Below are 13195 nucleotides of genomic sequence, written 5' to 3'. Positions count from 1 at the left end.
CACCAGCTTTACCACTATAATAATGAACAAGAGACAGATGTGTTGCCTAGCAATCTGAAATGAAGGCACACATCAGTAGGGTGGTTTGAGGGTTCAATACCAAGAAAAGGTCTGTAAAGACAGAAACGATTCTTGTAACCTAAATTCGAGACAGTCGCCATCTAATTGAACTTTGATTGTTACTTCAACTTATCACGACATTAATTGTGATTTAATTTTTTACATCCATCCATCTACTTTATTTGCCTATCTCTAGATGATTATGTTGCCACAAGTTGTGCAGCAACGTTTTGCATCACTGCATACCTTACTGCATTAATTCTGAACTATGTTCTAGTTTGAAAACTCAATTTATTATGGCAGTATGTAATTTTTTTACATTTACCAGTGAGCTACTAATGCATCAAGTCAAACTACACAAGACTTTCAAGCAGACCCACTCTTCAACAGTTGCCATTTGTTTTCCACTGTGCAGTAATGATAAGCAATTTTCATACTCCGTATCTGATTCTCGGTCTGTGTTCAATCTACACTTAGGAATATGAAAAAGAAGCCAAATGGAAAACGAGCATGGTAGGAAGAAGAGATTAAACACTGCTCACGTATGGAGAGCAAGTGCAGAACTGTTGCATCTTACTCCTGTCAAGCCATGAAGGAGTTTTCAGCAGGACTGGGCTGAAACACTGCAGTGCTCACTTGCAGAGACGTAAGGCCATGAGAATCACCAAATGCCACTTTTCTGGATTTATCAACCTAGACTTCCAAAATCAAAGGTTAGCAGTTTCATCACTCACTCTCTCCCCTGCCTCTCGCTTCTGGGTTCCATCATCTTTCAGTTCAGTGACGGGGCACTTGACACACCTGCCTGTAACTCCAGAAGACTAAGGGTTGTGCCAAAACTGCCCTAAGGTGCCAGACCCATCAAAACTGATGCCCTTTTTGTTTCTCACACGAGTCCTCAAATGACATTGTTATTTTAAACCCAGAAAGGAATGCAGGGTAAATATTTAGTCTGAGTGAGAGGCCCGGAATAAATTACAGGTTTAACCTGTCATCCGTGGACTACAGTGGGGTGGCAGCTGTAGGTCTTCGGGAAGGACACGGAGCCGTTAAATAAAACACAGACTGACACAGATCAACTTCAGCGAGGGGGTGGGGATAAAACTAGGATGGAGTGCTCCTTTTCTAAAATCATATGAACAGTGTAAAGAAAGGACAGCTCATCAGGGCTATTGCAGTTCACTCATTTCCTATAGATCTGTTTTAACTCTCCAGAGCAAAGGATGCTCTGGTTCTGGAGTGGATCTCCCTGTCTGCTGGCTATCAAACCTCCTGATCCTTCCATTACTACTAACTTCACCAGGCATTATGCTGATAATTTGGATTTTAAAGGTACCTTGAAAACTGCAATTATTAAAATGAAAAAATTAAATAAGCTAATGGCTTAATTAATAATTCAATTAGATCACCAGGAATGGAATTAAAATAAGCACCATGGTGAGTGAGTCAACATTCGAGGTTATTCAAACAAGAAAGCTGAAACAATGCAGTGCATCAAATGTGAGAAAAAATCTGTTTATATTTTAAATGTTGAGAAACAGTTTTCATCTGGATGAAGTGCTTTAATAAATAATTACTATTCCTCAAATTATATAACATTACTACAAATGCTTCAGCTGAGTTCAAGCTTCTATAAGGGTATCTTAGCCTTAGATCAGTTCTCAAATCACTTGAACTGGGAATTGTTGACAACAGGAAAAAAATAAAATAAAGATAACGTTTAAGAAGTTATATTGTCTTCATTAACAATCCATGCCTCATACATCCTGCATATACCATATGCAGGTATGAAATACTGTTTAGTCATGACGGGGGGAAAACCATTATCTTTTTGTTCAATCTTGGCTTAGAGATAGTCCAGGATATTTTTATACATTCTGAGAATCTAGAGACCCGAAACCCATTAGCTCTAAACTACCAAAGGAGCAAGTCAGGCCAAATGGTCTCCTCTTGCTTGTAACCCTTCTGATGTTTTTAGTTGGGAGCGTTCATCTTAAAACCCTTTCTCACAGGCTAGAGGACAGCTGGAACTCAGAAGGCAGCCTGAAACCCTGAACTGTCCTGCTGTGTCTGATTCTCTTTGCCTAAGATTTAAAAACATTACGCAACCTTAAGCTCTGTTAGGTTACTGAGCAGACTGCATTAGCAGTAAAAACTTTTAGGCTCTTTTTGCTATCATGTGCACCTCTGAAGATGAGAGGAAGCTTCTGCGCATATAGACTTTTCCCTGTCATTGGAAGCTTCAGAGAGAAGTACTTTTGTGCTTATTCACTGAAGCATCAACAAAACTGGAGGTCAAACCTCCACTTGATGTATTTATTTTTGATTGTAATAAGATTCTGATGATTTAATCATCTGTGTAAAGGGAAGCATTTGCTTCCTAACTCAGTTTAATGGTTTGGATAATTACATGGAAAAATCAATGTTTTCCAGTCAGTCATCAGGAAACATTATCCATATTTGCAGTATACAACAGTATCTCTGCTCACAATCTAGTGTATTGTGAGGCCATGAAAGGGTGTCAATCATTTGCATTATGACTATGAGCAAAGCGTCAATGAACAGAGGCAATGATTTAACATTTCCAGCAAGATCTCAACACTTAGCAACAATTATTAGCAACTTGTAAGAATGGAGTCTCTGATTTGTATTCCATACTCTCTCGTGATCTGAGAATGGTTGTTTGGGTGTTTAAAACCACCTGTGCTTTATTCCCTAGCCATCAAGAACAAATATACTGCCTCAAAGACCACCTTTGAACATCAAACAATTTAGAAGTGTGGAAATTTGGAGGCGCACGTGGTTTTTGTATTCCGCTTTAGGTTTTGAATTTAAGAAAGTTCTCCAAGAAAAGTGCCAGAGTGAATGAGGGAACAATGCAACTCAAACAGATCCAAAACAAAATCCCCCAAAACAGATTAGGATAAGTCAGTGAAATCTACAGCTACTTCACTCCTAAAAAGCTAAATCTGAAGATTTGTCAGTAAAAAGAGATGCATTGCCAGATGTGTCGAGCAGTTCTTTACTTTTTATACAAATCACCCGTCTGTGGTGAATACTCTTTTCTTGCTGAGTTGGTTATCCCCAGGGGAACATCAGGCCAGACAATGATAAAATCATTCTGTGGTGACCATGACTCAAATTCTGCCTCACCAGAACATGGATGGCACTGTGTGCACGTACATTTAATCGATAGTTTGTAAAAGAACAAGGGCTCCAGTATCCGTATCACCACCCAGAAAAGGAAAAAAAAAACATGAAAGTCTAAAGAGTTCAAAAGACATCTGAAGAAGGAGCCAGCTTTATTCTCTTCTTCTTGCTGACAGTGTCAACCAAATGCTGAACAGGGTTGTAGTGTTCTTTTTCCATCCCAAAACCTCTATTTCGCTCCCTTAACGTTTACAGTAAAATATGAAAGGCAAAAGCTAATTACAAAACATTTAGTTTATGGGGGGCTTAAAATCTGAAACATCACAAATAATGTAATAAGAAAGGCTCTAACATCTACACATCATTGTGACTGAAGCTTGAAAGGTATGGTATGGTAAAATCTCTTACACACAGCGGACCTCAAGCCCCAGAAAAACTGTTGATTTAATGTGACCAGCACTGCAGGAAGAGGGAATTTTGAAGGACTGGCTGCTATAGACTCAATTCCAAGACAGGTTTCCTGTAAAATAAATACAGTAGTTTAAGTGTTACTGCCATGCAGCACACACTTTAGCCTGATCCAAACACAGGAAACATCTCAATATAAACCACACAGATGTCATTTTCTAAGCTTCAGAAAACTAATGCTTCCTTACGGAATAATAAAACAATCGGTCAGGGAGACAACCCATATTTTTAAACAAAAGAGCAGCAATCAAAGATTTGACTGCTACTGACTTGATTTGACTGCTTTCGCCGTCCTTTGGATGAGACGTAAAACTGAGGTTCTTACTCTCTGTGGTCATTAAAAATCCCAGGGCGTTTCTCGAAAAGAGTAGGGGTGTTACCCCAGCGTCCTGGCCAAATTTCCAAATACCAAACACAAACTTAATTATAGCTACATGTGAATGATCAGGAATGATCAGCCTTTCCCACTAATGTGATCAATTACCACATTAACACCCACTCTGTAGCTATTTACAAGAATAGGAGGAAGAAGCTACAAGAAGGAGGAAGTGGCCACTAGTGGCAGGTCAGCTCTAACTGCATCCCTTTCTTAAGCAGGTCTGCTACGAGCTTAAATATTTCACAGCCCAAATTGCACCACAATGTTCTCACCAACTGAAGGACATCTTAATATCTTCTTCGCTGTCATCTTATTATTTGCCAGTACCCTGCAACCCAGTGGAACTCTGCAGTTGTCAACCTGGCCAGGACAGTGATGCAGACACTATACTAAAAAAAAGGCGCCATCTTTCATGACTCTCCATGATCATTAAAAATTCCAGCACATTTCTCGAAAAGAGTAGGAGTGTTAACCCCAGTGTCCATATGAACTGGTTGATGATGTTTGATGAGTGTTATGGCGCACTTTAGCTGCTCTTTCATCACTGAGGTGGGGCTACACAATGGTGGCGGTGGAGGAGAGTCCCTGTTACCTGTAAAGCGTTTTGAGTGGAGTGTCCAGAAAAGCGCTATATAACTGTAAGGAATTATTATTAAACAGCATTTCTGCATAGTGCAGTAAAAGCCAGCCTGGTTGGCTTCTGTTTACTCAAATATATACTATAAGATCACTTTATTGGCCATATACAATTTCTTGTATTAGGAATTTGTCTTTTTCACATCCCCAACTTGCTCTCCATGAGACACAGACAGGGAGAGAAGCTTGGGGTCAGAGCACAGGGTCAGCCATTTATACGGCACCCCTGGAGCAGCTGGGGTTAAGGGCCTTGCTTAGGGACCCAACGGAGAAGGATTCCTCTGCCAGCCATGGGATACGAACTGGGAACCTTGCAGCCACAGGTGCAGATCCACCGCACCTTCCCCCAGTATTATGTGTTATGGGTATTATGGGTTACTGTAAGTAAAAGTACAAATGTTCTTAGCAAATTCAGCACTAGACAGAGGAGAGAAAACACAAGGACATACTCCAAAGGAAAAACAGTTACATATGACTTTCTATAAATTCATCCTCTGGTGCTTTTCATCATTACTTGATATTAACATATTTTACATTAATAAAGCCTTCCATTCAAGAACGAAACTGCCAAAGAAATCTACAAAATGTGGAATTCCCCATTCACTTCCTTTTGCACTCTGAGTTTTTACACATCACATATTCCCAGTAACATCACCACATCAATTTCTAGGAATGAAGCACTTGCGCCAAACCATAATTATACAGGAGTTCAAACAACAGCACATTAATATTGTTTTAATAGTGCAATTGTTTAAGAATGAAAAATAAAGTCCAGAAGGTCCAAATTATGCCTCCCTATATTATGATCTTTAAAACGAGGAACAGCAGTTTTTCATTTGTGTGATGCAACACTTTGTGTGAAAGGGCAAATATTCATTCCCATCCCAACATGTGTCTCCCTAAGATGAAACAAAAAATAAAAATCTCAGGCACATGAAGCACCAGTGAGCTGCTGGTGCTTTACAATCACAAGCAGATGGTCAAAAAAAACTTTTGGAAAAAATGTGTTGTTAGAAACATTTTGGCTTTTCTTGAGTTAAGTAGTCTTCCATGTAAACTGGAAAACAAAGGTAGTACCAGTGTATTGTGTGCACTGACATGTCTAATAAGAGCATACTTGTCAGATTAAAATTTTAGTCACACAGCATTGCTGAACATAACTAATAAAGAAAACATGTCAATGTGTGTGTATGAAAGATCCCTTTCCTCTCACGTCAGTCTCTTTTCCCAAAGGACTGTTTAATCATCACAAATGATTTTTAATTTTTCTATGTAACCTCAGTCAGTCATTCTAACCCACTCATGGGAAAGAAATCTGAATACAGGTATGCTACATCTTTAAAGAATGCCCATTTTCATCAAGGCTAGAACAGTTTCCCAGGCCTAGCGTAAAATCCTTTCAGAGTCTGACCTTGCCATTCCCCACAGTCTACAGGCCTGGGCAGCATCAATGCTCCTGCGACAATCACCCCAGCCAAGATGTATTGTTAACCGTTGTTTTCACACCCACGGAACAAGTAATTCCTCACCAAAGCTGACCCCTGGCTCTCCGGCCACAGGATTTTGACAAGTGACACAGAACATGCCCTGGTCTACCAGTGATTGATGACCCTGCACAGCAGGAAGATCTAAAACACAGCACCATCCTGCTCCCAGAACTGATGTGAGTGGCTGCAGCCATCCCAAAAGGAAAACACTACTACGAACTTTTAAAAGATCTAAAAAAAAAACATGTTCTGCTAGCTTTAAGATGCTAAACGACTCTAACTTTAAGATGCATTTTGAATGACCGTTAATTACTGAAAAGTCTGTTAAAGCCTCTAAGCAGTGAGGGAAACGTAATTACAAATGGTTGACTCCGCAGAGTCGGACTATAGCCAATCATGCACAAAAACAGCACAAGGTAATTCAAAACTAATCATCCTCAATCACTGCAGTCCAACAAAAACAAAACCAAGAAGTATTAACTCCTGTCTTAAAGAAGAACTAGATTTGCAAACCTACTGCATAGACCTTCATGCAAAATACTAACCTTTGGGACATTGAGATTTTTTGCTTCATCACAAAATGAATGCATGACAAAATCCCCTTGGATAACGACCATTTATCCAACTCTTCAGACAATCCTTATCATCCTGCCTTCAGCGTTCCACTGTTGAGATCCTTCCCAAAGATCCTCCACTCTGTGTGGCTGAGCCCTACCGGGCACTTGTACTGACAGTAAGCCAGTTAGACAAATCGGAAGTACTACTCACACTGAGGTTCCTGTCCCAGATCTGGATGGTGCCGTCCTGGCATCCAGCCGCTATCATCTTGCCGTCCCGACTGTAAGTGCAGCAGGTGGGTGTGACTTTCTTGCCCTGCATGGAGCGGGGCTTGAACACGCTCTTGTGCTTCTTCTCGTTGTTAATATCCCACGTCCTCACAGTCCTGAAAATGAGATGCGGAATCAGCCCCATCACTTTATCATCGGCACAAGGGCCTTAGCATTCATTGACTTTTATTTTATTTGACACTTTCACCCAAAATGAATTAGAGTAATAAAACCATAGAAAACAGTGAGCTCAGTATCAATTAAGTGCCAAGATGTGGCACAGTACTAAGGACTCTCAGTGCTGCTTGACAGACAGGAAGTAGTAACATAAGGGCAGAGTCCATAAGTGAGGGTCAGTCACGGGCCTCCGGCGTTGGCAATATCGTGCATATACAAGTTCTCAGATTCTTCGGGAATATGGTGAGTAAATCTGCAGTCCCGACTGTGGCAGGTAGGTCATTCCACCACTGGAGGGCAGCACAGAGAACAGCTGGACCTAACAATGGCACTGCAGAGGAACTGGATCTCAGTGCCCTAACTGGAATCATAGGGCCTGACAGTGGTTTGGAGTCTGGTCTGCACTCCCTCATTATCCATAGACTCTGAAGTCATGGACAAACTTCCCTCATTTCAAACTGGGTGTCATTCTATTCATTTCGAAATACAGCTAAAGTTGGACTATTCATAACTGTAGGAGACATTAAGAGATCCTAAATTTTGCAAGTGAGATATGAAAACATTTACTAGTCTAAATACTACCAAGATAAAGATGTTCTCATTACTTATTCTTATTACTTATAAGGTTGGGAATGAAACCTTAGAAGCAAGAGGATTAGCCTGATTCCAGTTAAAGTCGCTCCGAATTCTCAGACCTACAATTTTAATCACAATGTTTAAGAGGTGGTGGTGATTTATAGACACATATTAAGCTTCACCTACAAAGCTGAAAGTTTAAATCCCTTAACATCCATTCACTTTCATGCAGATTTATAGGAGGCTTATAGAAAACATTTAAAAAGCAATTATTTTGACATGAAACTGCACAGTAAGGAGGATATTCTAAAATGTTATACAAATAAACTATTCCTGATGGATTTTCCAGAGATCTGAGTGCAATACAGTACTTTGACTTTTCAACTTCTTTTCTAGACTCTTTCACACTGTTGGAAGGGGTATAAAGTGAGCAACTGTTTATTAACCATTAATATGATAAGAGAAAATACTTTTATTTCAGTACTACTGTTAAACGTGGGTGTAGCATTAGGTTCTGCAGCTTTGCTTAGAGCAAAACAAGCCAACACAACAGAAAAAGAAAATAGACCTGAGCAAAGAGATGAAATTCAAATGAAGTTTGCAGAAGTTATGCAAGCAAGAGAATAACTACATTAAACAAAAAACCTCTGGGAATCAGTATGTGTTCTGTACATCAAAAAGATGGAACTTTGAAAGTAACAGTCATAAATCTGAAGATAAAAAACCATTTGCAGTACATAATTTAGCTACAAGAGTTGGGAGAAATCTAGCCACCATCTCAAGGGTTTCAACTGAAATTCAAGGAAGAAGATACAAGCATGCCAAAGAACATTATTCTCACTTCAGGCTCTTCAGTATATTGCCGGTGTTTGTTTGCTGCCTTGGAACCACATATTCTTCCCTTGATAATATCTGGATTTGTATATAAACTTCTGCTGTCGTAATTCAGAGTCTAATGAAACAATGATTTTTCACAAAAAATCCTTCAACAATATGCACTTCACATGCAGTTATGTTACAAGACACAGGAAGTAAAACTGACTCTGAGTTTGGGTAGACAATGAAGACCCAGGCTCTGGAAATGAACTCCCTCTGACAGGCTTTTACAAGCTGTAGGGCTCTTCTCCTGAAGCCACAGTCAGATCCTCGATATTTCATGTTTGTTGTCTTTGTTTAAATCAAAAAGACATCTTACAAGATGATTACAAAGAAAGTTACAAACAAGAGAGCCCATTTGGCCCATTTAGATTGTAGTAGTGAAGTGATCCACAGATCGCATCCAGCTATCTCTTAAGAGAAAGCAGGATAGTAGCTTTAACAACATACAGTAGTTCGGTAGCTTGTTCGGTAGTTCGGTAGCTTCCTTATTCCCACAACCCGTTAAGAAAACAGCTTCCTGTATTCAGTTTTAAATACACTCCCAACAAAGTTTCTACATATGTTCTCTGATTTGTGTTTCACTGTTGACTCTGAAGACATTTTTTTCTGTGGAAATTAGTGATGCTGTAGGGTTAGGGTTAAGGTAGAGAACCATCATTTAAAACAGTTCAGGCTGCCCTGCTTGACTAACATCAGGAACACTACATATCAAGAAAAAATAATCAGGAAACATACATAGCTTTTCTGCTTCAGTGGTATAACTTGCTGGATTGCCAGCACCTTTGTAAGGGAGTGTCATAATCCAGAAAAAGTAGACTAAAAGGGTAGTCAAAAAATTATTCTTGGAGAAGACTTCAAACAGTGTTTTGTTCACAACTTGAAAACCTTTCCAATACATGGATGCCAGCTGAATAACAACGCAAGCTTATGCTGAGGAGAAGTGGTCCTTTTGCATCGCTTCTTACTGGGTTGCTCCTTCTGTAGACTGCAGTGCATTCACTTCTCTTTCTAAATTAAAAACTGCAACGGCGAACTCTTAATCAACTGCACATCCATACTACAAAGGTACTTTATAAATAAAACATAGAAAATGCAAAGAAAGACAATAGATTTGAATGACGTTTTCCAGGTTTGGTGAACATTTTTCAATATTCTTCCCTACATCTGTGAAACAGATTGAGGCCTTTTTAATATCCACCAGGAGAGAGCTGTGAGTTCTCTGGCTTGCCTAGAAGCAGGCCTCCTCCTGTTTCATGTTTCTTTGGGTTCACCGTGAGAGCAACGGCCTGCAACTGGGCCATATTGACGACTGCGCAACATAGGGCCGCCCATGACTTCCGGTGCTCTGATGACTCCTCCAGTGTAACAGCTACAGCACTCTGCAGAGCTCTGTACAGCACCAGTCGGACTTGTGAAAGTGAAACAGGAGGGGAAACTCACTCGAGCCTGTCTTAAGTATTGTACTGTTCCAAAGCATGAGTTGTGAGGAAGAGTTTCTTGAGGAGGGGTAGAGATGTAGAGGGATGGTACAAACTTGAAAAAGGAGTTTTTCTCCAGGATCTACCAGCACTTTCCCATAAAATACACACTGACATGTACAGGTGTGAACTATTTCTATGGCCTACCTCTTCTCTCAAGGAAAGACAGACTCATTAAACATGTTCTACCACACTAACTTTGCCTTCCTAATACAAATAACCACAAAGTTGTAAAAGGTCATATACACCCAACCGCCAAGTTTACAAAAGAAATCCATTCCTCGAAAACCTGTGCAGAAAATGAAAATGTGTAACAAAAATCACAATTCCCATTTCTTGACTTACCACATTTTAGAATACAACCCAATATTTCTCATCATTACCCTAACAGAGCACTGAATCATCAAAGTAAGAAAACTACTGCTCGGGATAATTACCCTTCGTACCTTAGTATGATAGTGAACAAGATAAACAGACCAGATAAACTATCGCATATGCACTGAGAAACTGCTTTGGGAGGCTGTACTGGGAGGTCATGCTATGAGGATGGTGTTTTCCGTTTGGCTACAAAGGACACAACTTTGATATACCAAAATTCTGAAACCAGGTGTTTGTAAATTGAGGGATAAGTGTATATCTATCAGGCAGCTGATTTAATAGTCCCCAGAGGACAGTCACCCACACCCAGTTCTCTAGACATCTAGACATTCTCTCTGTTTTCTGTTCCGTCTGAGCGCTCTGTTACTACAGATAAACTAAATACATAAATCATTTAAATGTTTAAATGTTTAAATTCAAAGATCTTCAATAGAGGCACCCATAAAACAACAGAGATTAAAATATTTATATATTTAAAATGCCACAATTAAACGTTTTTTTTTTATTAAAAAAATTACTGTCAAAGAAAAAATTATCAGCACCTTTTATTTTGCCTATTTATATTAATTTGGTATCTTTTCAGTTCACTGAATGCCTATCCAACCCAGTTTGCTCTGGGTGTGAGACACAGGTAACCACACAGTCTTGGATCTGGAGAGACAGCTAGAAAGGCAGCTGTGGAGATTCCTTCTGCAACATTAGGAGGAAAATTTTTACTTTCCCAAAATTATGCAGCCAACCGAGTGTGACAGCAGCTGCTTATAGAACTGGCTGACTTGCCTTTGTGATTGGCTGGTCTCAAGCACGAAACTAAATATCCTGTTTAAACAGAAACAAATGGTTCAGTTTTCAGATTTACAAAAAGAACACGTTTCATTTTTTTGGGAGATTGTTGTTATTTCAGACTTCAAGTCATTTAATATTGTTTTGGTAAACTGAAAAAAAAACTTGCTCCTGCACACAGGGAGAAACATTAATCCTTGTCAAACTTAATTTTATTTTTAATTCTAATTGTACATCTGTGTTGAGGACTACAGCACAGAAACATCCCAGAACCTAGCATCAGTGCATCAGGAAACAGACAAAGAAAACATCTCTGGCATGTTTCCTCACAAACTGTCAAGTAACGGTACCAATCATTCGTACTGTGAAATTCAACGGCAGGGGGGAAAATCAGTTATCCCAGGGATAAATGTACTGAAACAATGGAAAAAGGCAGAAGAGAAGGCAGTTTACTGTTGATAAGAGAAGGGAAACTAAGGAAAACATCATCTTTCTGCTGTTCAGTGATGAGTTGTACCTGAGTTGCCTATCGTTTCTTTGCCTGGATGCAGAAACATTTGAAGGATTGCTTAGATCTTTTATGAAAATAAATATTTTCTTAAGTGAAAATAAAACTCCTACTAGTTTTTTTTAAAGGAAGATCAATTTCTGTTCTTGGGATATTATCCTTTTTAAAAGCAAACTCATTGGAAATCAGCCCTGCTTCTTAATTAAAGCATGCATTTCCATAGACTATGCTTATACAAGGATGTAATTCACCCACTGCTCTGTGTGTTTTACAGGCAGGTAAATCCACACTTCACTGCACGTATCCCATCAACTAAATTCAAACAGGCAATTTAAAATGATTCTTTCACTAGAAACATTAATTTTTTCCCTCAATTTCCTCAAAAAAAATCATTTTCTGGTGATTTTGGGGCTTTTATTTAAAACCTTGCTAATAGAAAATTATCCCAAAACACAAAGGCCAAAAAAAGAAAACTAAAAAATAAATCCAAAGAAGCAGATGTTATCAAAGTTAAAACCCCATCTTTTCAAACAACAGCTCAATTTAGTGTCTTTAAGAAATGCACCCCTTAAAAAATGAATGATCTTCAGAGCCCAAGAAAGGGCAGCCAAATTTAATCACAGCACCAGATCTGCGTACAAGTAGTTATGATGCTGATGGGTTAACACCTGCTGAAGACTTATCTTAGCAGGACATCAGCTAGAGGTTTGGAGGTCTGCAGGACTTGTACTGACCCAACGCTGACACATGAAAAAGACTTCACCAACACTACCAGAAATCACTGAAGGCAGATCAATCACACACAGAGCAGGAACAGGCATTAAAAAAGCTACACAAATAACGTTGTTTTTGCACAAACTATTTCAGAAATGTGGTGCCTGGGTGGCTTTGCACACAGCCAATTAATTTCAAGGCTCTGACCTGTGGGTATGTGTCGGTCGATAGTGAGTACAAACGCGGACAATAAAACTGTGACACGCTGTGATTTGTGTGAAGGGCTTCCAATCAGTAAAGGCTGATTTACAGAAAACATTTGTTAGACATAAGCATAAAAATAATAGCAATTATACTGGGACATTCCTACCAAATAAATGATCCTTCATTTAAATATTCAATTAAAACCAAAGTTGATATAAACCATATAATTTTGTACACCACAGTTCCACAGTTTCTAACCAAGCCATTGTAATTCTATTACAAAACACGTAAATGGAAACATCTGGCGACTTAATCAAACCTTTAACAGGTGCTTAGGAGATAACTGCACATAAGAACAATACCCTAGCACATTGCTCTAAAAATCTTAAATATGAAAACAGCTAATATTTCAGTCTAATGGTTTCTGATTGAGGTCACAAGGCTTAAGTGTTAGCTATTTTAAGACTACAGAGACTTGCAAAACATTGCAG

General features: G+C 39.2%; 1 protein-coding gene across 2 annotated transcripts in view; it reads right to left on the bottom strand.

Annotated features, from left to right (window-relative positions):
* Window positions 1-13195, bottom strand: part of wdr70 (WD repeat domain 70) — a 112519-nt gene that overhangs the window by 47184 nt on the left and 52140 nt on the right. For both annotated transcript variants that reach the window (XM_088628713.1, XM_088628712.1), the window contains exon 10: window positions 6949-7123. In XM_088628713.1, coding sequence (XP_088484839.1) covers window positions 6949-7123 — 175 coding nt within the window. The remainder of the gene's footprint in view (window positions 1-6948; window positions 7124-13195) is intronic.

Source organism: Lepisosteus platostomus, chromosome 4 (assembly GCF_059453375.1).
Source record: "Lepisosteus platostomus isolate fLepPlt1 chromosome 4, fLepPlt1.hap1, whole genome shotgun sequence".
NCBI lineage: Eukaryota > Metazoa > Chordata > Actinopteri > Semionotiformes > Lepisosteidae > Lepisosteus > Lepisosteus platostomus.
Note: the sequence above shows the minus strand (reverse complement) of the source record. Positions and strands in the feature narration are given on the sequence as shown.